The sequence below is a fragment of the Plecotus auritus genome (genome assembly GCF_963455305.1).
Source record: "Plecotus auritus genome assembly, chromosome: 4".
In the NCBI taxonomy this organism is placed as follows: Eukaryota; Metazoa; Chordata; class Mammalia; order Chiroptera; family Vespertilionidae; genus Plecotus; species Plecotus auritus.
In genome coordinates, this window is record NC_137775.1 from 143,075,856 (window position 1) to 143,102,213 (window position 26,358).

Sequence of the window (26,358 nt, forward strand, 5' to 3'; positions counted from 1 at the left end):
GTTTATTTTTGGGCCTTTCCCACTGTTTCCCTTCAACCTTTCTCTCTACTTACCACAAAGAGCTTCTGCATTGACCCACAAGTGGCAGCATCTCATGTATTTATTTAATTCCAAATTGATACACAGTGTCATTGCTGTGCTGTGAGCCCCAGATGGGCCCATGACCTTCATCAGATATCAGAAGTTCACTGTAATGAGTGGAACAGGGAGAGGGATGACAGACCCCTAAAGAAAGGGAGGTGATGCCCTGACCTGTTTGGCTCAGTGGATAGAGCGTTGGCTTGCGGACTCAGGGGTCCCGGGTTCGGTTCCGGTCAAGGGCATGTGCCTTGGTTGCGGGCACATCCCCAGTGGGGGGTGTGCAGGAGGCGGCTGATCGATGTTTCTCTCTCATCGATGTTTCTATCTCTCTCTCCCTCTCCCTTCCTCTCTGTAAAAAATCAATAAAAAATATATTAAAAAAAAAAGAAAGGGAGGTGAGATCTCAGGGGAGGGAGTGGTGGGTGAGGGGTGGAAGTCCTCTCCCGTTGGGGGGTCAGTGTCCCTTGGTTGAATGAGGCCAATTTCTGCTCAGCTCCAGTCATGAGTTGCCAGATCTTCTGACTTTCCATGCGAGAAGCTGGAAGTCCAGATTTTTATGTGAAATATCCAAGTACTTAAAATGCTGCTGGGGCAATGGATTGGCCCGTATTTATAGCCACACTGTCATATTTACTGTGACCACCTACTCCTACTCGTGGCCAGGAAACTTAAAACTCACTGCATTCAAACCCTCCTTTCCTTCTCCCTTGCCCCTCATCAACATCAATAATCTTAATTGTAATGAGAAAGCAGAGGCCCAGGAAAATGAATGTGCTGCTCCAAGTCTATAAGAGGCACAGGAGGGGTCAAACCCAAGACTCCTCACTCCAGGTTCAACTTGTTCCCCATCTCCCCACCCCTTCCCTTTACGGACAGCTAGCTCTCCCAGCTGACTAGGCTGGGGAGGCACAGTTACAGAGACGTCTGGATCAAGCATCCATCAAAAAGACAGAACTTAAAAGTATGATGGGAAAGAAATTTCATATACCATTAAGGTCCTTACTCATGGTGCCAGGCAGGGTGGAAGGTGGGACTACTTTTCTGAGAGCACCTTGGGAGAGCTGCAGACAGAGCACAAGTTCTAGAGCTCCAGAGGCCAGGGTTACATTTCTCCATGGGAACAGCCCCGCCAAAGGGCACCTGCCCCCTCTGTGTTCCCCATGTTCCAGCCTTCAACACCTGGCATGGGAAATGTATGCTAATGTTTCTTCCTCGTCAAATTTCTGAGCTAGAAGCAGGGAGCAGGGGAGTGGTTTGGAATTTAGCTGTATTATATTTTGATTTAGTAGAGCGATTACCAGCAGGTGGATAAGTGGAACTCACCCAGGGTAGGTAAAGGAAGGTCCTCTGTGTGTGGATTAGACAGGGGTTCCCTCCCCCAGCTCATTAAAAAGTCCTAGAAACTTCAGATTTAAATTTTAATGACACTAAGTACTCAGATAACCTTTCTCTCCCCCTGTAGAGGTTCCCGATTTGGCCAGGGGTGGTCCAGGAAACTTAGCTTTCCAGGGCTTCCCTCGGTGGGGCCTTCCAAGGACTCAGGCAGGAATTATTCCCAGCAAGGGTTCACTCAGCACTGTCGTTGTTACAGAATGTTAAAGCCGGTTATCCTTTCCAGCCGTCTCCCCAGCAAGATGGAGAGGGAAGAAAAATGCCCTCAGGGGCCTAGGCCATCCTGCCACAGTGCTCACCCGATTGGACTTGAGTCTCTCCAACCAGGAAGCAAGAGAAGGCAAAGGAAGGGCCTGGACAAGAAGGAGGCTCAGAAGAAGAGTGGGGGCGCTGCCACCTCCGTGGGAGTAGGCCAGGCTGGGGCCGGGAGGTCAGCGTCGGAGGCCAGGTGGGCTGCTTCGCCGTGGATGCGCTGGTGCCGCACTAGGTGAGTCTTGCGGCTGAAGCTCTTGCCGCACTGCGGGCAGGAGAAGGGGCGAGAGCCCGTGTGGATGGCTTGATGGCGGACCAGGTTGGTTTTGGAGCTGAAGCTACGGGCGCAGACGGTACAAGCGTGGGGCCGACTGCCCGTGTGCACCGCTTGATGGCGGCCCAAGTGAGACTTGCGGCTGAAGCGGCGGCCGCACTGCGCACAGGCGAAAGGCCTGGCGCCGCTATGGGCCCTAGAATGGGCGACCAGATTTGGCCGCGAGCCGAAGCGACGGCCACACTGCGTGCAGGCAAAGGGGCGTTCGCCCGTGTGCACCCTCCGATGCCGCGCTAGGTGCTGCCCGTGGGCAAAGCCGCGTCCACAGTCCGGACAGGAAAAGGACCGCTCGCTGGCGGGAGCGCCCTGGGGCGCCTGTGTGCAGCGATGCCCGCAGGCCAGGGGTTCGGTGGCACCACCCAGTGCGCACTCATCACATCCAAAGGGGCGCCCCTCGCTGCCGTGCAGACGCTGGTGCGTGGCGAGGTTCTTCTTCCAGCCGAAGCTCAGTCCGCAATCAGAGCAGACGAAAGGCTTAGGTCCCGGAGGGGATGGAGTCAGGGTCTGGGCAGGAGAACCTGGAGAGGCGGGCACATCGGAAGACAGCGGGGCGCGGCAGGCCGCCTCGTGCACCCTTTGGTGCCGCGCCAAGTGCTGCTTGTGAGTGAAGCTGCGTGAGCACTGCGCGCACTGGTAGGGCCTCTCGCCCGTGTGGATGCGCTGGTGGCGGATCAAGTGCGTCTTTTTGCGAAAGCGTTTCTCGCACTCGGTGCAGGGGAAGGGCCGCTCGCCCGTGTGCGTCTTCTGGTGCGAGCCCAGGTGTATCTTCTGGCTGAAGCACTTGCCGCACTCTGTGCACGGGTAGGGCCGCTCGCCCGTGTGCGTGCGCAGGTGGCGGGTCAGGTGCGCCTTCTTGCTGAAGCGCTTGTCGCACTCGGAGCATGGGAACGGCCGCTCGCCGCGGTGGCTGCGCTGGTGCAGCAGCATGTGCGCCCGCTGTGTGAAGCTGCGACCGCAGTCGGGACAAGCGGACGGGCCCTCGCCGCGGTGCAGCCTCTGATGCAGCCGCAAGGTCAGCTGATCCCTGAATCGTCGCTCGCACTCGGTGCAGCCATAGGGCTTCTCTGAGGCTGGAGTCCACCCGGCCAGCGAGAGCCCACCCAGTGCCCCTGGGATCCCCGGCTCCAGCTTATAGGCGGCGGCCAGAGGCCCCAAGTCAGGTGCGGGAAAGGGGCCGGGCAGTAATGACAGATGCTGGGGCCATTCGACTTTGTCTTCTGCCTCCTGGTCCTCCTCCTCCACCTTCACCTTCCGAATCATCCACTCCTCTCCTGAAAAGTCAAAACAAGACCAGTTTATTAAGCCCCACGTTTATTTATGCAACATTCATTTGCCAGTAGACCACCACTTCCTGGAGGCCCGCATTCTGGCTTCTGTTCTGTCCACTGGGGAATGACCAAATCCGAGTATCTTCCCCTCTCTGCAGACAGGCCGCCTGGTGCCCACCCCCCACCCCCCCACCCCCGCCCACTTACAGGGGGCTTTCTCCCAGGCTTGCCCATGTCGATGAGAGCTCTGATAAGGGCACTTTCCCTGCCTCTGAACATGAATGTTGTTCAAGGTTCAGACCTCAGGCGTCACTCTGGGTTCATGTGCCCATGGCAGCGGTCCCAGATCTTCCTGTCTGGCAGGCTCCTTTCTGGAACCACAGTCTCTCAACTTCGGTTGAGCAGCTTCCCTCCCGGGTCCTGAAAATTGGCTGTAGCTCCAAACAGCTCCTCTTTCTAGATCTACCCGCTTACTTTGATGTGAGAACTGCAGCTTCCTTCTCCCAAATGCTGGGCTCAGAACCTTGAAACCTTGACTCTCACCTTTGAGCTTGCCCTACTCTCAGACTTTTCACAGTGGACTTTGTATTCCTTCCTGCTGTCTCTCAAGCCCCCTTCCCTCCAACTCCCTTCATTCTTGCTTCTACAGCCAGGTGGGAAGTCCCAGTTTAGAAAGAGGTTTGTGTGTACAGGGAACCACTGAATGGTGTTAACCTCTGGAGAAGCAGGAGGGCCTCTTGGGGAGCAGATTTGATGTGGGTTTTCCTGGAGCTTGGCCCCTCTTGGGAAATGGAATGGCCCAGTCGAGAGGAAGGAGCTGAAGGCCCAAGACCCAGTGTCCCCTTGGGTTCTCCTCTGCCATTAACCAGCAATGTAACCTTGATTAACTTACCTCTTTGAGCTAAGTTTGTTAGTTTGCTTAGGTGTAAGGGTTGGACTAGTTCATAGTTCCTAAACCTGGTGCCACATCATAATCTCTTGGGGAACTTTTACAGAGTGCATCTATGGGAGCAGAGCACATGAATCTGTTCTCTTTAAAGCTCCCAAAGTGATTCTTGTTTGAGAACCATTGAACCAGATTATCTGAGTTCCTGTCTCTCTCTAAAAGTCTGTAATAGCCTGAGCCTTGGTTACATTACACGTGGACTGTCACAGTTACATTTATTCCCAGTCTCTTTTATCGACCCATCAATTCCAAAAAACTATTTTTCCTGTTGTGATATTGCTTTCTTTTTTATTGTGCCACTCTTCTACTCAAGAACCAGTAGTAGCTCCCTATTAACAGGATAAAGTAAGTTGCATCTGAGGTGCAACTTTCTTACTACTCCCAGGTATAAGCCCTTTACTTTAGCCAGGCTGGTCTGCTCTAACTCTAGTCACACGTCAACTTTCTTGCCTTGACGTCTTTGAATGTTTTCCCATTCTCCACCCACCCTCATCGGAGCCGAAGGCTACACCTTTCTCAAAATGCAGCACAAATCAAAATCTTCAACAAACCACTGCATGAGGATCCCATATAAATGCCTGTAGCACTTACTGTTAATACTCATTGTGACAAGGCTTTATTGTTATGTTAATTCTTTACTCTAGGTCAGTGGTCAGCAAACTCATTAGTCAACAGAGCCAAATATCAACAGTACAACGATTGAAATTTCTTTTGAGAGCCAAATTTTTTAAACTTAAACTTCTTCTAACACCACTTCTTCAAAATAGACTCGCCCAGGCCGTGGTATTTTGTGGAAGAGCCACACTCAAGGGGCCAAAGAGCCGCATGTGGCTCGCGAGCCGCTGTTTGCCAACCATTGCTCTAGGTCATATTAGTGTCAACTAGGTTTAAGCTTCTGGAGGGCAGACACCTTGTGTTCTATTTCCTATGTATCTAATAAAAATGTGTCTTTATATGTCTAATAAAAATGAGGATGGCCACCACTTATTGAATGCCAATTATAGATGTACTGTGTATGCATGATCACAAGCCTTCACAACAAACATGAAATTACCCTGTTTACAGATGAACAGACTGAGGCTCCTGGAGGTGAGATAGCCAATCCAAGATTACTCAGCTAGGGCAGTGGTTGGCAAACCGCGGCTCGCGAGCCACATGCAGCTCTTTGGCCCCTTAAGTGTGGCTCTTCCACAAAATACCACGGCCTGGGCGAGTCTATTTTGAAGAAGTAGTGTTAGAAGAAGTTTAAGTTTAAAAAATTTGGCTCTCAAAAGAAATTTCAATCGTTGTACTGTTGATATTTGGCTCTGTTGACTAATGAGTTTGCCGACCACTGAGCTAGGGGATGTGAAACAAGGTTTCAAACAGGTCTGTATCGCTTTAGGGCCCATCTTTCCACTCTGCCTAACAGCCTAGACCTAGTAGACATTAAATAAATCCTTGTGGAATAAATGACATCACTCAGGCAAATGATAAAGTTGGTGCTAGTGGAAGGAAGTGATGGGCTGGATTGTAGAGAATCAACTGTTCCATCGCCCTGGGTATGGGGGAGATGAGTCAAACACAACAGATTTGGAGCATTTGGGTACCACTGAGATCAGTGGAGATGTGGGGGAGGGAGCATGTCTGGGCAGAGACAATGAAAAAGTTGATCAACGCACCATATACTTTCATGGAAATTATAATTCAAGCCATCTACAAGTCTGTACTTAGACTAGGGCAGAGATGGGGGAAGTTAGGACTTCTAGAATACGCTGACATGATGGTGTGTTTCTCTTGGATCGGCCTCTCGGATTCCTGTTGTCTAAGGATGCAGAATTCCCTCTGGGTGCTAAAGCTCTCTATGAGCAGAAAGGTGCCAGGGCCTGATTCATCTTGTGTTGGAAGGGCCTGGAGTGGCTGCCACATCAGATAGCAGCTCTGGAGTTTGCAGGGCCCCTGTTCCCTCCACCTGGTCCCCTTCACATGGAAGACTTACCTGGGCAGGAGCCCACAGGCTCAGCCTTCCGTGGGGTGTGTGCCTGGCTTCCTCTGCAGGGACCCTCAGCCTGCTCAGGGTGGGCATCTTCCTCCAGTCTGGGGGCCTTGTGCCCTGGCAGAGAACAAGCTACCTCAAGCCACTGCAGACATCACAGATGGACAGAGAGCTCCACTGATGCTAGGAAGCAGGGGAGTTTGAAACCCCAGTCCCAGCCCTATAGGCAGGGACTGCGCCCAGCCCATCTCATACCTGCAGGGGCTGAGTTCACAGCGGCCTGGAGCAGCTTCAGGCTCCTTCAAGCAGGGCAGCTGCTTAGGCACTGCATGGTTGCTAAAGCCACAACTGTGAGGAGTTTCTGGAATATATGTGTGTGTGCAAGTACAGGCCCTGCCCTTCAGTTTACATGAGGCTCCATGAGGTTCCTCGGAGGAGGGCTGGGGACCTCCCTGCCACCAGATGGACCCTGTTCCATGGCAAATCATTGGAGAAGGTAGTGATGTCAAAAAGCCAGGCATATCCGCCGAAACCGGTTTGGCTCAGTGGATAGAGCGTCGGCGTGCAGACTGAAGGGTCCCGGGTTCGATTCTGGTCAAGGGCATGTACATTGGTTGCGGGCACATCCCCAGTGGGAGGTGTGCAGGAGGCAGCTGATCGATGTTTCTCTCTCATCGATGTTTCTAGCTCTCTATCCCTCTCCCTTCCTCTCTGTAAAATATCAATAAAATATATTAAAAAAAAAAAAGCCAGGCATATCCCTTTCTTAGGTATCTTCTCTTGGTATCTGTTTAGCCACTTGTCTGCTTCAAATCTTGCTCAAATTTTAGCTTCCCAAGGAGGCCTATTCTCACCACCCTATTTAGGCTTATTCGGCTCCACCCACCTATAGTAGAATCAGTTCTCCTCACTCTGCTTTATCCCCTCCTAGCATGCATCCTCTTCTAACAGGGTTTATACGTGTACTTGTTTTTACGTTGGTTGGACTCCCTGCCCCCACTAGGATTAAGCTCCTGGAAGGTAGGGGTCTTTTGTCTATTTGGTCACTGAGGTATGCCAAATATCTAGAATGGCACTTGGCATTAAGCAGGTGCTCAATACATATTTGATGAAGAAAGGAAGATGAAGGATGATTCCCCTCCTGAGCCACCATCCAAGGTCCCCACTTACTTACCAGAACACGAAGAGGAGCCCAGTGCTCTCTCTTCCCTGGGAGGGCACATCTGCTCCTGGGCATTATGGGACCCTTCCCCAGGCTCACTTTGGGGGGCCATCTCCGGCTGTCCCACAGAGAATCCTGTTACAGGTAGAAGGATGGGTCCAAGTAAGCATCCAGTAGAAAGAGGCGACCAAAGGCAGGGCTCTTCCCCTTTCCCCCAGCCCACCCGAGGGACTTTTCCCAAGCTGCTCCAGAAGGGAGGGTCCCTAGTTAGCATGGGCAAGGGACAGCCAGGCTCCCAGCAGTCTGGCCAGGAGTCAACCTGAGCCCCTTTGTGTTGAGTAAAGCACAGGTGAAGGAAGGATACAGTGGATTCAATATCCTGATGCTCTGTGAGTACACATGTGCACGTACAGTCTAGCACAACCTCCAGCGTAGGCAGGTATTCACAAACACCCTGAAGAAATCCAGAAGGATACTGCCCTAAAGGTTCCAGGGGCCTCAGGAGTCTTGGGGTTGCAGTCTCTGATGGCTCTCCTTTCTTTATTGTAGAGAAGCACAAGCCCAACAGGCTTCTGAATCCCCACCCCCACCCCAGGTTCCTCCCAGATTCTGCTGGCTCACCCAGGGAGCTGAGGGCCTCCAAGGTTTCTCTCATGGCAACCCCAGGTAGCTTCTTCTGGGGATTGGGCCACACACCCTAAGGAGAAAATACATCCTTGCTCAAATTCTTCTCATGGCAGCTTCTACCTGGGCCCTGGCTCTGCCCAACCTCTCCCAATCAGCTATCCCCAGGAGCTACAAATGTGATGTCCCCAGCCAGGTACAGGTGAGGGAAAAGAGGGGAGGTGGATTTCAGATAGTAAAGAGATCTTTACAGGTGGCTCAAGGAGAAGATCTTGAAGCCATTTCTGCAAGCTCTGGTCAGTTCCAGAAGTCAGCAGCACCCCTCACCTGGCGGGTCTCTCAAGGCCGGCCTCAGCCCTTCAGTGATCCTGCCCCGGGAGGAGGGGTGTCAGAGACAAGTCGATTCTCTGGGTAGAGAGTGGAGGGTGGATGGTGGGAGACCAGACTGGGGAGCAAGAACACACCCCCTAGCCCTCCAGCTGTCACTGTGGGAGCTGGTGGAATAGGAGCCAGCGGAGGGGGCGGAGGTGAGTGTCATATTGGACAGCTGGTGGGGGAGGCCCTCGAGGAGGGTCCTCGCTGAAGGCAGGAAATGGCTCTTGCTTCCTCTCCCAAAACCCTACCTCAAACCATTGCCCCTCCCCCACGGGGTTCCCCTCCCCCCCACCAGGGCCACCCGCCCTAGTGCCCCCAGCCCCGCTGCTCCGCCTGCGGGTGCCCTGTCCCCTCCCAGCAGACTGCCCTCCCCCGAAATCTTCCTGGCAGCCATCCCTCTCCCCTCCCTTCTCCGGTTCCCTCTGCCTTCCGCCCTCTCTCCCCACTCAATCTGGCTGGCTCCCCAGCTCCGCCCCCTGCCTCGCCCCTCCGGCTCCTCCCCCTGCACACAGCCTGCGGGCCAACCCCTCCCCGCCCCTCCTCCGCCCCACGACCCTCGACTCTGCTCCGCAGCGCTCCCCTCCCCCTCCCCCGGCCGCCTCTCCGGACTCCATCCCCCTCCCCGGTGCACACCCTCTCCCTTCCTCTACCCCTCCTCTTTCCTTCCTCCCTACACTGCCCTCCCTGCGGTTCTCCGCCACTCCGCTCTCCCCTCCTCCTCCCTCTCCTCCCCCACTCTGGTCTCCCTTCCTTCTCCTTTCCTCTCTTCACCTCAGTTCCCTCCCTCCTCCTGTCTCCCCAGCCCCCCTTCCCCTCTCCCCATACCCGCTCCTCCCTCCTCCCCTCCCCCTCCCTCCCCTCCTTCCCTCCCTCCCGCAGCTTTCCTTCCCTTCCGAGGCCCCCCGGCTCCCTTCCCCCTCTGCCTCCCCAGCAGGCTCGCGCTTCCCCTCCCTCCCGGTCCCCAGTCCCCAGTCCCCAGACCCGCTCTTCCCCTCCCCCTCCCAGTCCAGTCCCCAAGCTTACTCCGTGTCCCCCGCCCCCCCCCCCCCGTCCCCCTGGCCACTCACTCCGGACCTTCTGCTCGGCCCTGCCCTGCCCACCGCTGCCTCCAACACACCTCCGTTTTCCCTCCCCTCCCATCAGTGGCTCCCTTCCCCATTTCTGCACCCCAATGACTTCTCCACCCCCTCCCAAGTGTGCCTCCCGACCAGGTCCCTCCCGTCCCACCTCCCCGCTTCCTTCGTTCCCCGAGCCTCTGCACCCTGACCTCACTCCACGTCCCTACTTCTCCCCAGTTCCCGGCTCACCTGTCAGCACCCTCCTGCCCCCCCCCCCGCCCCGCGCGCCCAATAACCCGATCCCTGAGCCGGGTTTTCCTTCCCCCGCCCCCCTCCCTCACTCCCTCTCCCTCTTAGGATCCTCCCCACTTCCTCCCCTCGGAGCCTTGCACCCTTTCCCACCTGAGTACCCCCCCCCCCCGCCCTGCCCCTCTCCTGGCCCCTTCCCTCTAGGGTCCGGTCACTTTTCTCTCCTCTCGACAACCCTGACTCCCCCGACAAGTCCTCCCTCCCCAGTGCCACCTCCTTCCTCCCCCAGCCCCCGCCCCTCCCCTGCCCTTTCATTCCCTTCCACCCCTCCCCACCCCCTTCCGCGCGCCCCCACCCCTGGGGCTATCACCTGCGGGGAGCGGGCTATGACAGAACCCGTGCTGGGGGGGGGGGGGGGGCGGGAAGTGGGGCAGGCGGAGTCGCCGGCTGTGGGGCGCCTCCAGGGCTTGTACCTGGCGGCCAGCCGGCCGGGTCTCCCCGCTGCTGCCGGGACCCCGGCGTCCTGGCCTCCGGTCCCGGACGGCTCTGCTCTCAATGGCGTCCGCTGCCCGCAGCTCTGGTGCGGACTGACTGACAGACTGACAGCCCCGAAACTTCGCGGGGAGGGGAGAGGAAAAGACGCGGGCGGGGGGAGCGGGAGGAGGAACCGCGCCCGGCAGGGGAAGGGGAGCGAGGACGCTGAGGGGAGCGGCGGGACACCAGTGGGGGAGGCCGGGGCAGGGGAGTCTTGGAGTGAGGTCGCGGGGGGGGCGCGCAGCAGCGGCAGGCGGGCAGGTGAAGGTTGGAGAGACGTCGGCTGGAGTAGGTGCTGGGAATTGGGAGCTTAGGAACGGGGAAGGGGAGAGGGGGGAGAGCAGGGAAGAGGGGAGGGGAGATGGAGGAGGGAGAGGAGGCAGGGAGGACGGGCACTCGGGCTGCCTGGGAGGGTGCTCGCGGGCGCCGTGGGAGGAGCCAGGGGAAAGGTGGAGCTCGGGGCGGGGGTTGGGGGTGGGTGAGGAGTTGGGGGGACGGGGAGGGGTGTCAGGGTTTGCACTGCTTTCTTTGAATTGCGAGTGCCCGCGGGAGTGTGTCTACCCCACGTTTCCGCGGTGGGATCCAGCCTCCACTCTGGGTCGGTGAGGTCAGTATTGGAAACTCCAACCCCGTCCCGCTCTCAACCTTGATCCCACCGGGTTCGACCACGACCCACACCCTGCGGCCCTAAGTCGGGCGACCTGAGACCTGCTTCCCTTGGGACCGTGGGGCGAGGCCGAAGGAGCCAGGACGGGGCGCCCCTGTGTCTGCTAAGAATGGGCTCTCCCAAGTAGAAATTGGGTGGGGGCTTTGAGTCCAGTCACTAGAAAGAAGGCAGGGCTGGAGGGGAGGTACCCAGGGGCGAGGCTTGAGTGGAACTGGGTGGAGACTGAGGGCGGGGTCCAGGTGAGGGGGCTGCGGGGAGGGGAGCTCCCTAGGCCCGGTGAGGGGCGGGTTCTCCGACAGCTCCGGAAAGCTCTCCCAGTCTGGTTGCTATCAGCCCTCAAGTCCGGCTTCTCCCTGTCCCTGTCCGGGTTTATGATGTTTCTCTTCCGCTTTACCACCTGAACACCTGTGAGCTCCCACACCCTGTCCTGAGCGGAAATGTGGGCTGGTTATTCCAGGCCCCTCTCCCTAATCTCTTCCTCCAATCTCCCCTGGTTCCAGCTTCCTCCCTCCTGCCCCCTTTAGGGGAAAGGGTGCCTGTGACTCCAGTTTCTCCCAGTCCAAGTGCTGCCTTATCATCGGCAGTGGTTGAATCCAGAGCTGGGGCCAGGTGGATGGCCCTTGGAGAGCAGAGCAGGGATCCTTTGCATACCTCATCCCAAGGGGCACACAGCGGGGTGCCATCAATATTTGCTGATATTTAGGACGGGAGGAGAGACAATGGATGGAACAGGTGGTACCTGGAAGAGGGGGCATGGTGTTCCTAGGAATCATCTGTGAAAGGCTTTTCTACCTCCTGGATGGGCTCCTCATGGCCTGGGAGCAGAACGTGTTGCTGTGTGCTGGGGTGGGACGCCAGCACCTGTGTGTCTCCTCGTGAGACCTGCAGTGGAAATGTGAGATGTGCAGGAGAGAGCGTCCGGGTGTGTATGTGAGACTGGGACTGGGAGAGTGTCCATGCCCTTTCCGAGGACCCCTTTGGGGAGCTCCCTGAGGAACTCACAGCACCCTCTGTTGGTCCCAGGACCAGCCGTGGGCCCAGAAGAAATGCCTAGTGAGGCTCTGGTTCCCCAGGTGGGGGGACTATGTGGGATGCATGAGGGACATCAGGTTTAGAGGGTGGAGGCCACATTCCAGCCTGGGTGTCCTTGGAGCTGGTAACCAGGAAGCAACCAGGATTCCCCTGGAACACCTGCCGCTGCCCCCTCCCAACCAGAGGGATGCTGGGATTATTCCATATTCCATCCGGCTGCCTTGCCCCCAGGGCCCCTCTGTCTCCTGCCACCCTCCTCCCCTGCTTCCCACCCAGGCACTCCTCCCTGAGGCTTGCTCTCATTCCCTGACCAGGGCTTCCTGGTTCTGGACCTCAGGAACCCTAGGAGACTCAGAAGGAAACTAGAGTGGATCCAAGCAGCCATACAGAATCACCCCCAGTAAGAAGTGGGACCACAGAAGGGAGGGCACAGGTCGTTCCTCTGTCCCCACAGCATCCAACCTCTCTGGAAATGGCTCCACCTGCTTACTGACCCTCACTTCCATAGTTGCTGGTGAGAGAGGGGCTGGAGGAGGCAGGAAAGGGAACAGGAGACAATCATGAAGTCAGAATTTTAGGGCTGGAAAACCATATCCATCATTTGGTCCTGTAAACATTTTGTGGGGCGATGGCCCCCCTGGGAATCTAATAAAAGTTATGGAACTGTCCTCAGAAAATGTGCACACACACAATTTCATACCATTCATGCAGCCCCTGAGTCCCACCTGAGCATCCCTGGGAGGCCCCTGGAGGGACATTAGGTAAGGAAATCAAGGCCTAGAGAGGGAGGGTGGCTTGCCAGAGTTCATGTTAATTTGTGGTAGGGCCTGAGAGTGTGGAAATATCAGAGGCTCAGAGTGTTTGTGGCTTGGGACACATGCATTCCTCCTCTCCCCCCATTACACACACACACACACACACACACACACACACACACACACTAGACAGAGGCAGGAAGGGGGCTGTTTCCAGGGAGAATGAGCCTCTGAGGGGGTTGTGAGATGTGCAGGCAGGTCCAATCCAGTTCCAAGCAGCTGGTGCCTGGGGGCATGGAGATGAGATAAAGCCTCCCAGCTCCAGTGCTCTGAAGCTGGCTGGACACACGGAGGCTGGGCTGCAGTAGACTGCCCTGTGGTGGGGGAGGCCAGTCCAGGCCCCTCTGCTCACCTGCTGCACACTGCCTCCCATAAGCCCAAGCCTCGAAGTCCCCCCAAAGTTGACCTGTGGAGGCACCATGCTGCTCCCTGCCCTCCTCTTTGGGATGGCATGGGCACTTACTAATGGGTAAGCTGCCCACCCCAGGGACCCTCCTACTAAGGTCCTTTTCCTCCTGCCCCATGACTGGGACCCTCTGGAGCAGCCAGACCTCCTCCCAACCTCAGCCTCCTCCTCAGTTCACTAACTTCCCTGGGAGTTGGCTCTTTCAGGAACGGGATCTCAGGACAGGGCTTCTTGGTGACAAGGGACAGTGGCAGCTGCTCTCTCATTCCCCCTCCTTGGGCAAGCGATGGTGTGAGCACATAGAGACCATTATGGTGGAGGAGGAAGTGACCCCATGTCAGGAGGACCTGATGCCTTGCACCAGCCTCTATCATTACCGGCGCCTGGGCTGGCGGCTGGACCTGTCCTGGAGTGGATGTGCAGGCCTCTGTCCCATCTACAAGTGAGTTAGGGTCGGAGTCTGGGCTGGCTGCCCAGCAGGAGAGAGCAAAGGGGCCACATCCGGAGACTGGGGGAGGACTGGTGGTGATCTGGAGAAGCAGGCATTTGGGAAGTAGGTCTGAGTGGGCTCTCAAAGGGCAGAGCGTGAGAGATGGGGGTAGTGGATGAGTGGACACCACTAAGAGCAGCCCATGGAGATGCTTGATGCCTCCTGCCCGTGTCTACCCTCCAGTTGGCCTCCCCAAAGTCATCTTATGGGGAAATGAAGACCAAGAAGGGAAATCACATGATAAGTTCACTCAGAGAGTAGGTGACTAGATTGAATGACCATCCAGGCCATTCCTAGGGATGGGGATGGGCTGAACACTAACATCTCCTCCCTCTGCCTGCTCCATGGACCCAGGCCCAGGGAAACACGACCTATGGCATGGAACAGGACAGTGAGGGCCTGCTGCCCAGGCTGGGGAGGCACCCACTGCACCCTGGGTAAGTGCCTGAGATTAGCCCAGATCTGCAGTGTCATGGAGGTAGCAGGCTCCTTGGGGAGGGAAGCTGGGTCCAGACTGACTGGGTCCACTCCATTCTCTCCCTGTATCCACCTCAGCCCTTGCAGAAGCCAGCCCCAAGGGCTACTGCTTTGCCACATGGCAATGCCAGCCTTGAGCAGGCTCAGCTAATGCATCTGCAAGAAGCCTGGAGGAATGCTGTGCCCAGCCTTGGGGACACAGCTGGTGGGATGAACACTCCCAGGCCTGCCTCAGCTGCTCCAGCCAATGCTTCCAGGTGGGTCCCAAGCCTGTCAACAGCACAGTCCCAGCTGTCACCTGCTCCCTAGGCACTCCCACATGGAGTTCTTGAGCTCTGGGCCTTTCCACAGGGCCCAAGTCCACTCCTCTGTCCTCTCAGATGAGTCACCTCCCATCCCCTGCCCACCAGAGTGACCATGACTGTCCACCTGCTTCCTCCACCCTCCACCTCCACATTTAGAGGCTCATGGTGGTGCCTCTCCCCCAGGCAGCACCCAGTCTCCAGCCCTGCTGCAGCCCTTGGCAGGGGCTGTGGCCCAACTCTGGAGCTGGAGCCAGCATCCCTCGGCCACCTGTGCCACCTGATCCGGCTTCCACTACTGCACCTTTGACAGGCGCCATTACCACTTCCTGGGCCACTGCACTTACCTGCTGGCAGGTGCTGCTGACTCCACTTGGGCTGTCCACATCAGGCCCAGGGGTCATTGTCCCCAGCCTGGGCACTGTCAGCAGGTGAGGGAGGGAAATGGGGATGGAGACAGGGAGGGATCTGGGTGTGGGAGGAGGAGAGCTGCTGACCACCTCACCCATTACTGGTCTCCTCCCAGGTTCGGGTGATGATGGGACCAGAGGAAGTGCTGATTCAGGGTGGAAATGTCTCTGTGAATGGGCAGCTGGTACCTGATGGGGAGTCTCAGCTGCTCTCCGGTGAGGGACAGTCTGCCCACCCCCAGGGTGGGGCTCAGAAGGGGCAGCTGGGGACTGAGCTTGCTGCTGCCTCCCCAACCCTCACTGTTGTTGGGAGGCATTTGGAAATGAGGGAGCCAGCTGAGGAGCCAGGTGTTAAGGACCTAGTCCCTGCCCCCACACCTGCAACCAACCCCACCAGCTCCCTCACAAGGTGACCTGGGGCGAGTCCTTCTACTTAACCATTTAACCCCTCTGAGCCTTAGTTTCCCCCACCTGCCTCCCACAGTGTTGTGAGGAAGGCTTTGGTGCTAGGAGATGGGACACACACACACACACACACACACACACACACACAACCCCACTCCCATCTCACTCCATGGACCCCAACCAGGACAAAAATTCTGTTAAGAACTGTCCCATCTACTAGCACCAAAGCCAGCATTCATGAACTTCTCAAGGAGGGCTGTGATGGAAAACCAGTGGGGTTTTTTTAAAGAATATAAAGTGCAGAACTCTCCAGAATGGTGAGAATCCCTCATTTCTCCCTTCCCTGGGCAGTCTGAGCCCTAGTGTGATGGTGGGAGGGGTGGGCAGTGTGACCCCCACTTTCCCTGCCCAGGGCTGAGCTTGCAGTGGCAAGGGGATTGGCTGGTGCTGTCAGGGGGGCTGGGGGTCGTCATGCGGCTGGATAGTTCGATCTCCGTTTCTGTGGACCATGAGCTCCAGGGACAGACTCAAGGCCTCTGTTGCTCTACAATGGTCGGCATGAAGGTAAGTGGGTGTGGTGTTGTGACTGGTGTAGGAGGGAAGGAGAGACCTGAGGCCTCAGACCTCTGCTTTCTCCCTCCCCCAGATGACTTCTTGGAGCCAGGAGGGGGGCTGGCTGCATTAGCTGCCACCTTTGGGAATTCCTGGAAGCTGCCTGACTCAGAGGTGAGATGCAGCCCTCAGGGAGCCTGGGCTCCCTTGCTCCCCACCGGCCCACTCACGCCTAGCTTCTCTGACATCTTCAAGCCTCTGTTCTGTCTCCTGCAAGAGACAGTTCCTGGGCCTCTCCCAGATCCTCAGGGAAGAAAAGGCAGGCTCAGGGTCCCACAGGACTCAGTGTAAGGTGCTGTCCACAGCCCCAGCTGCCTACACCCAGGGGACACACTCACTGACCTGATTACCAACCAGTTTTGGTTAATTAGCTAGTCATCAAACCTCCTGCCTGTGGGTTGACAGTGATGCCAGCTCCCCTGCCCTGACCCCTGGCTTGCCACTTTGCTGCCCCTCCCTGTCATAACCAGGATGGTGTCTGGGTTGCGTGTCATGACAGTGGAGCTTTGAAGCAGCTATGAAAGCAGTGGCTATTTTCCTGGTGTCCTTGTTAATGTGCCTCATCCCTGCCCCCTGTCCTGACTCCAGTTGTCCCCAGCCTGGGTGTCTGGATGTGGTGGAGGCAACCCAGGGCTGCGAGGAGCCTCTGAGGGGCACCGAGGTGGGCATGTAGGCTGGCCAGTTGCAGGCCGAAGCCCAAGATGTATGCCACCAGCTGCTGGATGGTCCATTCAGAGAATGCCATGTCCAGGTATAGGTGGGGGTGGAGATAGTGTCTGGCATCAGAGGGGCTGAAAAGAAGGGGTGCTAGGGAGGTGCCAAATGGGGAATCTGGTCCTGCCTTTATTATTTTTTTATTTATTATTATTTTTAATATATTTTTATTGATATTTTACAGAGAGGAAGGGAGAGGGATAGAGAGCTAGAAACATCGATGAGAGAGAAACATCGATCAGCTGCCTCCTGCACACCCCCCACTGGGGATATGCCCGCAACCAAGGTACATGCCCTTGACCGGAATCGAACCCGGGACCCTTCAGTCCGCAGGCCGACGCTCTATCCACTGAGCCAAACCGGTTTCGGCTGGTCCTGCCTTTAGATTGCTTTGGGCCATTGGTCAAGCCATCCTACTCTCTGTCCTGGGTTTTACCTCTGGGAAATGAGATAGCTCATATGTATGATCTGTGAGGTCCTTTATAGCCCTCATCTGTTTGGCTCTAAACCAGGGTGGGCGAGATAGAAGCAAGAGGAGGGGGATGCTGGTTGGCTGAGGGGCTGTCCTTTCTTGGAAGGTTCCCCCTGCTGAGTACCATGAGGCCTGCCTCTTTGCTTACTGTGCTGGGGCCCCAGCAGGCAGTGGGAGAGAGGGCCGCCAGGAGGCTGTGTGTGCCACCTTGGCCAACTATGCCCAGGACTGTGCCAAGTGTCACATCCACGTGCTCTGGAGGAAGCCCGGCTTCTGTGGTAGGGTTCCTGCCTGTGCCCCAGGCCTCCCCGCCCTGCAGGATTGGGAACTGAGGGAGGGCCATCGTGTGACCCCTACTTCTGAGTGCTCTGGCACCCGCTGAGCCCCCCAGCGTGGCCTTCAGGCTCCTCAGCCTAGCAGTGTCTGGCGGGAGGAGGGCGGGCTCCTGGGCCTCACAGCCCACTCCTGTGCCTGCAGAGCGTCTGTGCCCCGGAGACCAACTGTACTCCGACTGGGCCTCAGCCTGCCCGCCCAGCTGCTCCACGGTGGTCAAGGGAGGGGAGGGGTCTTGCTGGGACGGCCGGCGCCCTCTGTGTGCCTGCCTCCCAATGTCCCTGCTATTACCGACGCCAGCGCTACGCCTCTGATGACACCGTGCGCCAGCTGTGCAACCCGTGGTGGGTCCGCAGGTGTTGCTGGCCCTTTCGCTGGGGTTGGAGACCGCCGATCCACTCTGCTCCCTCCCATATGCTATCTCCTCAACCTGCTTTTCCTTCTGGGGACCTCTCACAAGTGACCTGCGCCCTCTCATGGCATAAGTGGTGCCCTGCTTAAAGACCTAGCAGGTGACCTCCCCCAGCTGACTCTAAGTCTAATGGGAAGGAGGTGCCAGGGGAGGGAGACACCTGGGTGTTGGGGGACCAGAGGTCGTCTCCAGCTCAGCATAACCCTCCCCGGGCTGATCCAGAGGGCGCTCTCTCACCCTTTGTGCTCACAGCGTGTGCCAGGACGGGCGCGGGCTCTGCGCGCGGGCTCCGTGCCCTTCCGAGTGCGCAGTGGGCGGGGACAGGCACTACCACACCTTTAATGGGGGGAGCTTCTCCCGTGGCAACCCAGTTTGCCGCTCCATCCTGGTGCAGGTGAGTGGGGGACTAACTGGGGGCGGGAGAGGGGAGTAGGCGAATCTTACTAGAGCAGGGCCCTTCGTAGGGCTGCTGTGGGGAGAAGTGACCATGCAAGGAAGGGTGGGACTGTGGCCGTAAAGAGCCCGCTAAGTCATTTAGTCTGGTACTGCCAAGGCATTAGAGGTGAGTTAATTAAATGTTTGAACAAACATAGCAGGCTAATTTTTTTTTCAAATTATATTTTATTAATTTTTTACAGAGAGAAAGGGAGAGGGATAGAGAGTTAGAAACATCGATGAGAGAGAAACATCGATCAGCTGCCTCCTGCACACTCCCTACTGGGTATGTGCCTGCAACCAAGGTACATGCCCTTGACCAGAATCGAACCTTGGGCCTTTGAGTCCTCAGGCTGACGCTCTAACCACTGAGCAAACCGGTTAGGGCAGCAGGCTAATTTTTAAAAATATATTTTTAGGAGAGGGAGAGAGAGATAGAAACAGCAATGATGAGAGAGAATGGCTGCCTCCTGCATGCCCCCTACTGGGGATCGAGTCTGCAATCCGGGCATATGCCATTGATAGGAATCGAACCCCGGAACCTTCAGTCACAGGCTGACGCTCTATCCACTGAGCCAAACCGGCTAGGACATATGCTCATGCATATGCATATAGATTGATTTAGCATGTGTATACACATAGATACACACAAACATGAGCATACATACCCAGGGGGAATAAAGAAGGGAGCCATCTCATCCCAACATGCAGATATATGTATACACACATATGTGTGTACACACACACATTCACATGTGCCAATGCACATGTGAGTCTGGCTGGCTGGAAAGTGGTCAGCACACATTAGTGGGATCTACCTCCAGGTGCGTACTGGAGGTGTCCTGTAGAACACCTGTTCTCGGGTGTGCCCCTCCCCCCATTCCTCACCATCTGCCCCAGGACTTGGCCAAGGAGCAGCTGTTGATCCTGCTGGAGCATGGAGCCTGCGACTCTGGGATCTGCCTCCATGCCATCTCTGTCTCCCTGGGGGACGCCCACATCCAGCTCAGGGACTCAGGTAGCCTTGGCTCACAGGATACCTACCTACTAGGCCTTCTCTCCCGACAGCCCTCAGAACTGTGGCTCAGGTGCTAGCAGCCTCCTGTTACTGCTCCTCTCCCTGCAGACTCTGGCTCATTCCAGCACTTTCTGTCCACACTGCCCTGTGGTTTCTGAATCCCAAACCTCCCCCCAGATTCCCCAAACCAAACTCGTTGCTTCCATTTCCTCTAAACTCCCCATCTCTGAAGCAGACACACAGTCCTTTGGGAAACTTCCAAGGCATCTTCTGCTCCATCCTTGGGGGTGGGGAGTGCAAGTTCTGAGCAGTCGGACACCAGGCCAGATAGGTCCCTCTCAGTTTGGCTGCTGAGCCAACAGTCTCTCCATCTCCCTTCCCTGCATCTGCTCCTCCTATGAACTGACTTCAAAGGCAAAGTAGGTACTGAGGGTGGTCCTCAGTGCATGTGGGGGGTGCTCAGGGGGGATGGGTGATCTAGGAATCCCCTCACTCAGTGTGGGCAGACCTCCCATCTCCTGCCCAGTCCTTTCCCTTTTTACAGCCCTATCCTGCCATATGTTGTTCCCTTAACCTCATCAGCCCAGCTCAGCCCTGCGTGGCAGCCCCCTCACAGGCCCCCTATTCCAGGAGCTGTCCTGACCAATGGACGGGACGTGGGCCTGCCCTGGAGCAGCCCTGAGGGCCTCAGCATCTCCCAAGCTTCCTCTACCTTCCTGCTGCCGTGCTGGCCTGGAGCCCAGGTCCTCTGGGGGGTGTCTGACCCTGCAGCCTACATCACCCTGGACCCCCGCCATGCCACCAGGTGTGCCGGGGGCAGGTGAGTGGCTGGGCGAGGCCACAGTGGGCTGGATTTGACCATTTCTGCCTACTCGGGTGACCTAGGTGCAGGGGCTATGCGGCACGTTCACCTGGAACCAGCAGGACGACTTCCTGACACCTGCCGGTGACGTGGAGACCAGCATTGCTGCCTTTACTAGCATGTTCCAGCTGGCAGGCAAGGGAAGGTGACTCTCAGAGGACAGCACCCCTTTTTCCCCTTGCAGCACCCACACTGAGCGCCACGTTTTCGCAGAGGCAGCTTGTGCCATCCTGCATGGCCCAGTCTTTCAGGTAGCTGGTTGGGGCTCTCCTCCTGTTCACACTTGTAAGATGGGGTCAATACCTGCCCTGTCCTCCTCCTGGGCCATTGGGAAGGCCCTGCTGTGACAGGGCTTCTGAGCGCAGGGAGGTGACAGTGGGGACAAGAGGGAACGGGGAATCTGTGGGGGAGAAGCTGATCTGTTTCTTCTTCTTCCCCTAAGGAGTGCCACAGGCTGGTGGATAGGGAGCCCTTCCACCTGCGCTGCTTGGCAGCCGTGTGTGGCTGTGCCCCTGGCAGAGACTGCCTGTGCCCAGTGCTTGCTGCTTATGCTCGCCGCTGTGCCCAGGAGGATGCCCCATCTCCCTGGAGGAACCAGACCCTCTGCCATGAGTCAGCTCAGCCAGCCCCCAATTTCCAGTCTCCTCCTCCCAGCTAGAAGGGATCCAAGAACTTTGAGGGGAGTTGGGGGTGGGGCCTCAGGAGGACCTCTGATCTTGGCAGATTTCTGGCTTACCTTCTTTCAGAGGCATAGGAGGTGGTGGTGGGGTCCAGAGGGGTGGGCAGAGCAGCAGTGGCTATGCCCCTGACCTTCTTGTGTCTCTGTGCCAGCTGTCCTGTGTCCTGGGGGCCAGGAGTACCAGGAGTGTGCCCCAGTGTGCGGTCAGAAATGTGGGGAGCTGGCCGGCTGTGTGGCTGGCTGTAACTGCCCCTTGGGGCTGCTGTGGGACCCTGAGGGCCAGTGTGTGCCCCCCAGCTTGTGCCCATGCCAGCTTGAAGCCCATCATTATGCCCCTGGCAGTGCCACCATGAAGGACTGCAACCACTGGTGAGGGCAGCAACCTTTGTGGGGGGGTGAAGGTTTGGGGGTGAGGAGATGGAACTTAGAGAAAAGGGCTTGTAGCCTGGTGGGTTTCAGCATGGCATGCACGTGGGGTGACATAGCACTGATAACTGTTACTCAGTAGTGGAGCACTTTAATGTACATGATCTTATTCAATTGTCCTTAATTCCTACAATAACCGAGTGAAGTTGGAAGTAGAAGAATTGTCCCCATTTTGCAGGCGAGGAAACTGAGGCTCAGATAGGATAAATGGCTTGCAGAGTCACACAGCTTGTAAATGATGAAGGTCTAGAACCCAGACCTCTGAATTCCAGGTGAGTGTGGTCCAGAGGCTCTTCCAAGGGTTAGGGAGAAGTAAAAGCAAGTTACATAGCTATGGAGGTGGAGCCAGGGGCCAGGGCTTGGTGGGTGCATGTGAGACTTCAGTGAAATTCCCCCGCTACCTAGGCTGGGTGTGGGTAGTTCACTATCTCTGCCCCTCCCCACAGCCCAGAGAATGGCCCCATTGGAACTTGGGCAGGAAAGGGTGACAATATCTAGCCCAGTTATGGCTGGGTACTGGGAACAGCCCCAATCCCTGTGCTTGTAACAACTGGGGTGTTGGGGGAGGACATTCAGATCTCTGGAGTGGACATTAGGGGCTTGGGACCCCTGGGTTCCTGAGCCACTCCTAGGTGAGACCAGGCCCCTGGAGATGAGGCCAGCCTTGGACTGCCTCTCACCTTCCTTCTGTGTCCGCAGTGTGTGCCAGGACAGGGGCCTCTGGAACTGCAGTGATCGCCGCTGCACCCCCCCAGTGGGCATTCTGTCCCCATGAGCTTGTCCATGTCCCTGGTGCCTGCCTCCTCACCTGTGACAGCCCCAGTGCCAACCACTCCTGCCCCCCAGGCAGCACAGGGGACTGTGTCTGTCCCCCAGGCACCGTTTTGCTGGTAAGTCTGGGGAGAGCTGCATAGGGCACTGCCCTGCTCCCCTGGCTGTCTGAAGGAGTGGGCGGGGCATTGGGTTGTCCTCTAAGGTGCCCCTTTGTCCCTGGCCTCTGCCCAGGACGAGCGCTGTGTGCCTCCTGAGCTCTGTCCCTGGCGTCACGGCGGCAGGTGGTATCGACCCAATGCTACCATCCACAAGGACTGCAACATTTGGTATGCCCAGCCCTGTGACCTGTAACCTTTGACCTTGTGACCCCTGGCTGGGGCTGGAGCAATGGGTGGGGTGGGAGAACCAGACTGCCTGGGCAATGGGAGTCCTCCAGGATCCCCAAGCTGAGGGTCTTTCTGGAGTTGCTTGGAACCTGACCAGTTTTCTCCCCTGGATACAGCTGCCGATCCCTGTCCTCGTGACTGTTTCCCCTCTTCCCCTTGCCCACAGCGTGTGTCAGGGCAGGCAGTGGCACTGCATGGGCCAGCGGTGTGATGGACGGAGCCAGGCATCGGGTGCCCCCCATTATGTGACATTCGATGGGCTAGCCCTCACCTTCCCCGGGGCCTGCGAATACCTGCTGGTGCGAGAGGCCAGTGGCCAGTTCACAGTCTCAGCCCAGAACCTGCCCTGCGGGGCCAGGAGCCTCACCTGCACCAAGGCACTGACGTGCGGCTGCAGAGCACCGTTGTCCACATGCTCAGAGGTGACGGTGACACTGAAGGGTGGCATTGCCAGGCAGGGGCACGCTGGGTGGCCTCACAGCTCTACAGGGGTGGCTGAGGCCCCGGGCTCTCCGTGTCTCCCCTGCGTGTATCAGTGCCCTGCAGCTGACGCCTCCTCTCTTGGCTGGGAATCATCATTCTGGAAGGCTCTAAGAAATTAAGGCCCCGAGAGGGCTAATGGCTTGACCAAGGTCACGTAGCTAGAGAAGCAAAAGGAAGGTTGGAGGGGAGGCTGGCAGGACCCCATGGGGATCTGGGAGGCCCCATACTCCAAGGCCGAGCCTGATGGCTTCCCTCTTCCTCCACAGGCCGGGCAGTGACAGTGAATGGGAATCATCATTCTGAAAGGCTCTAAGAAATTAAGGCCCCGAGAGGGCTAATGGCTTGACCAAGGTCACGTAGCTAGAGAAGCAAAAGGAAGGTTGGAGGGGAGGCTGGCAGGACCCCATGGGGATCTGGGAGGCCCCATACTCCAAGGCCGAGCCTGATGGCTTCCCTCTTCCTCCACAGGCCGGGCAGTGACAGTGAATGGGGTGAGTGTAACAGCCCCCAAGGTCTACACAGGCCCTGGGCTGAGCCTTGGCGGGGCTGGCCTCTTTCTGCTGCTCACCACCCGCCTGGGCCTCAGTCTGCTCTGGGATGGAGGTCAGGCCCCATCCCTAACCCTCTGACCCTCCCCTGCCTTTCCCAGGGGTCTAACTCCCCCAGACTCCTCCTCCCTACAAGTGGTCAGAGTTTTCAGTGGTCAGAGTTGTGTTCCTGTTACTTATGAAATCAGTACCTCCTCACCGAAGAAACATTTAGAAAATACCAAATTTCCTAACAATCCACCACCCAAACAAAGTGGTTGGTGTTTTAGAAATGACTGTTACTGAGAAATTGGAAACCAAAATAACCCCTCATGTGGGAAGGAGTCTGGTGGTCAGCACAGCGGGGCTGACATCTGAGCCTCCAGCCACTGAGTCCCCTAAGGCTGGTGGGTGTCACAGTCTGACCTGGAGCCTGGCTGGAATCTGCCCATTTGGAGAATTTTCCTGTCCCCCAACCTGGGTGTAGTTAGGGAAGTAGGCTCCCACTTCCCCCCACCAAAAAGAGAGTGAAGCAACGCCTCCTATTGGGTGGCGGTACTCACGCAGATGGTCAGGCGCCCAAACAATAGCGTCCTTGGTCTTACCCTGCTCTGGGCCCCCACGAAGGCCAACGGGTCATTTCTTTGCACAATCGGCCCCCTGCTGCCTTTTTTCAGGCACCCGGGTTCTGGGCAGCTGTCCCCGCAGTTCCGCGGCTGTGTGGCTGGGCTGTGTGGAGACTTTGATGGAGATGCCAGTAACGACCTGCGGAGCCGCCAGGGAGTCCTGGAGCCCACTGCTGAGCTGGCCGCCCACTCCTGGCACCTCAGTCCTCTGTGCCCTGAGCCAGGGGACCTGCCACACCCCTGCACCGTGAGCAAGGGCAGGAGATGGGAAAGGGAGTGGGTGCAGCTGCAGAAACCCTGGGAGAAACGGAGGCTGGGCGCTGCGGAGGGATCTGGTCCACAGTGCTGTATCCACAGGTGAATGCCCACCAGGCCGCCTGGGCTCGCTCCTGCTGCAGGGTGCTGCTGCAGCCACTCTTTGCCCGGTGCCACGCGGAGGTACCCCCACAGCAGCACTACGAGTGGGAGTGGTGCGTTTACAACGCATGGGGGTGAGAGCGCCAGGCCTGGGGACAGGGTGGGAGGGGTGTGTGGCGGTGGAGAGCGGCTGCTGAGGCTGACCCCTCCCTCCCACAGCTGTGATTCTGGAGGCGACTGTGAGTGTCTCTGCTTGGCCATTGCCACCTACGCAGACCAGACGTATGCTCCCGACACGGGCTCCACGTTCGCTGGTGCAGCCAGGAGTTCTGCCGTGAGTGTGCCCTGCCCTCAGTCCCTGATGCCCAGTCCCACCACCCCCAGCCAAACGTGCTATGTTTGCTGCCCTGCAGAACCCGTATGTTGTAAACAGCCTCGGGAGGGTCTCAGCAGGAATCTACACTATAGCCCCATGCCCTTCAGGGCCGTCACCTTGGGCTGGCTCCCCTGCTGCTTTTGCATCCTGATGCCCTTGCACCTTGGTGACCAAGCCTCTCTCCTCTCCACCCAGCTCTGCAATGTGAAGGAGGCCAGGTGTATGAGGCCTGTGGCCCCACGTGTCCCCCCACCTGCCATGACCATGGTCCTGAAGCTGGCTGGCATTGCCAGGCTGTCACCTGTGTGGAGGGCTGCTTCTGCCCTGAGGGGACTCTGCTGCATGGTGGGTAGGGTCAGAATGGGGAGAGGGGAGGAGGCACTGGGACAGGGAAGGGGCCACAAGGCCACAAGTGACAGGGCTGGCGTGAGGGCTGTTGTTCCCTGTGCTCCAAGCCCTGCCCTCTGTGACCTCAGGTGGAGTCTGCTTGGAGCTGGCTTTCTGTCCCTGTGAGTGGGGGGGTGGGGGGGGCAGCTTCTTCCCACCAGGAACTGTGCTACAGAAGGCCTGTGGGAACTGGTGAGTGGGGGGCTTTGGGGAGCCCCATAACCCCTGGGCTATCTCAGAGCTGCGTTTGATCCCAGGACATCATGTGCTCGGCACATGCTAGGGAATTCAGTGGCTTTGTGGGGGTGACAGTACCCGCTGTGAGGAGCCTGTGCCTGGCTGTGCAGAGGGAGAGGCCCCATGCCAGGAGAGTGGGCATTGGGTACCCCACGAGTGGCTTTGTGACAACCAGGACGACTGTGGCGATGGCTCAGATGAGGAGGGTAAGTGTCTTCGCCTGTGTGTGGTAGTGGCTGAATGACAGGTTGATCCTCATGTGTATCCTAGGACAGCTTCCCAAGCTGCTGCTCCCATTACCAGCAGCTGGTAGGCAGATGTGTTCTGGCCTTTCTGGGGTGAGGGACTTCTCTGGGACCCTTTGTTGGCATCCTGAGCCTGCTTACCTGCCCCACACCAGGCTGTGCCACTGCAGGCTGCAGGGAGGGGCAGATATCTTGCAGCTCCGGCCACTGCCTGCCCTCGGCCCTGCTCTGTGATGGACACCCTGACTGTCCAGATGCTGCTGACGAGGAGTCCTGTCTGGGTGGGTGGTCCTGGCCCAGCTCCAGCCCACCAGGCACCTTTCCCACAAGGCCTACCTTGTGAGCCCCAAACTGCCTACCTCCCCTCCTTCTCCAATCCAGGTTCCCTTTGGGAAGTTGGCACCTGTGGGCGTGTGAGTGGGAGCACACAGTGATAACAAGGGGCAGTGCCCTGGGGCCAGCTCCTCCTTTCCCTGGAGCAGGGCAGGTGAACTGAACCCCTGGGGAGGTGTCCTGCATCGATGGCACCTGTGTGGGGGCCATCCAGCTGTGTGACGGAATCTGGGACTGCCCAGATGAGCAGATGAGGGGCCTGGGCACTGCCCCCTCCCCTCTCTGCCCACGCCCCCTGCTGGCACCTTGCCAGTCCCTCCTGGGAGACTGCACCAGCTCCCCTGGCCAGCCCCAGCCCTGGTGAGTCTCCACAGGGAGAAGGGGTGAGAAAGCTGGAGTGTGGAGGCCTG

General features: G+C 57.5%; 2 protein-coding genes across 7 annotated transcripts in view; one reads left to right on the forward strand and one right to left on the reverse strand.

The window, feature by feature from the left end:
• Window positions 1-1,831: 1,831 nt before the first annotated feature.
• Window positions 1,832-10,573, reverse strand: ZNF467 (zinc finger protein 467). Of its 6 annotated transcripts, XM_080665347.1 has the most exons (6): window positions 10,190-10,573; window positions 8,362-8,441; window positions 8,032-8,107; window positions 7,423-7,545; window positions 6,252-6,365; window positions 1,832-3,330 (listed from the first exon to the last, which is right to left on the reverse strand). In XM_080665347.1, exons 3-6 carry the CDS (start codon window positions 8,063-8,065, stop codon window positions 1,844-1,846), a joined length of 1,758 nt encoding a protein of 585 aa, XP_080521473.1. In that variant the 5' UTR covers window positions 8,066-8,107; window positions 8,362-8,441; window positions 10,190-10,573; the 3' UTR covers window positions 1,832-1,843. The 6 variants fall into 6 exon arrangements, with proteins under 6 accessions (XP_080521473.1, XP_080521474.1, XP_080521476.1 ...); XM_080665348.1 differs by lacking the exon at window positions 8,362-8,441; XM_080665350.1 differs by lacking the exon at window positions 8,032-8,107.
• A 1,097-nt stretch (window positions 10,574-11,670) lies between these two features.
• The window catches only part of LOC308246847 (SCO-spondin-like), a gene marked incomplete at its 5' end in the record, with an annotated part of 36,181 nt that continues 21,493 nt past the window's right edge, over window positions 11,671-26,358 (forward strand). Inside the window, 43 exon segments of the mRNA XM_080665180.1 lie at window positions 11,671-11,763; window positions 13,455-13,612; window positions 14,015-14,097; window positions 14,216-14,271; window positions 14,275-14,446; window positions 14,626-14,720; window positions 14,724-14,870; window positions 14,966-15,065; window positions 15,667-15,792; window positions 15,795-15,818; window positions 15,901-15,980; window positions 16,465-16,536; window positions 16,540-16,617; window positions 17,159-17,330; window positions 17,530-17,630; window positions 17,632-17,729; window positions 18,050-18,191; window positions 19,133-19,250; window positions 19,881-20,048; window positions 20,051-20,055; window positions 20,136-20,258; window positions 20,262-20,363; window positions 20,555-20,720; window positions 20,944-21,160; window positions 21,917-21,962; window positions 21,964-22,107; window positions 22,223-22,317; window positions 22,544-22,758; window positions 22,761-22,799; window positions 23,329-23,463; window positions 24,065-24,076; window positions 24,079-24,260; window positions 24,371-24,504; window positions 24,590-24,647; window positions 24,650-24,704; window positions 24,942-25,091; window positions 25,223-25,325; window positions 25,391-25,421; window positions 25,423-25,576; window positions 25,786-25,896; window positions 26,098-26,108; window positions 26,112-26,190; window positions 26,193-26,331. Of these exon segments, the coding sequence (XP_080521306.1) occupies window positions 11,671-11,763; window positions 13,455-13,612; window positions 14,015-14,097; window positions 14,216-14,271; window positions 14,275-14,446; window positions 14,626-14,720; window positions 14,724-14,870; window positions 14,966-15,065; window positions 15,667-15,792; window positions 15,795-15,818; window positions 15,901-15,980; window positions 16,465-16,536; window positions 16,540-16,617; window positions 17,159-17,330; window positions 17,530-17,630; window positions 17,632-17,729; window positions 18,050-18,191; window positions 19,133-19,250; window positions 19,881-20,048; window positions 20,051-20,055; window positions 20,136-20,258; window positions 20,262-20,363; window positions 20,555-20,720; window positions 20,944-21,160; window positions 21,917-21,962; window positions 21,964-22,107; window positions 22,223-22,317; window positions 22,544-22,758; window positions 22,761-22,799; window positions 23,329-23,463; window positions 24,065-24,076; window positions 24,079-24,260; window positions 24,371-24,504; window positions 24,590-24,647; window positions 24,650-24,704; window positions 24,942-25,091; window positions 25,223-25,325; window positions 25,391-25,421; window positions 25,423-25,576; window positions 25,786-25,896; window positions 26,098-26,108; window positions 26,112-26,190; window positions 26,193-26,331 (4,589 nt within the window).

Bases quoted from the DNA above. Each gene is read 5' to 3' on its own strand.
- ZNF467 (XM_080665348.1), bottom strand. From the start codon at position 8,065: ATGAGAGAAACCTTGGAGGCCCTCAGCTCCCTGG. The intron at 7,546-8,031 runs GTGAGCCAGCAG...TACCTGTAACAG, and splicing joins GGAGGCCCTCAGCTCCCTGG to GATTCTCTGTGGGACAGCCG. The intron at 3,331-6,251 runs GTAAGTCTTCCA...TTGACTTTTCAG, and splicing joins GCCTGTGGGCTCCTGCCCAG to GAGAGGAGTGGATGATTCGG.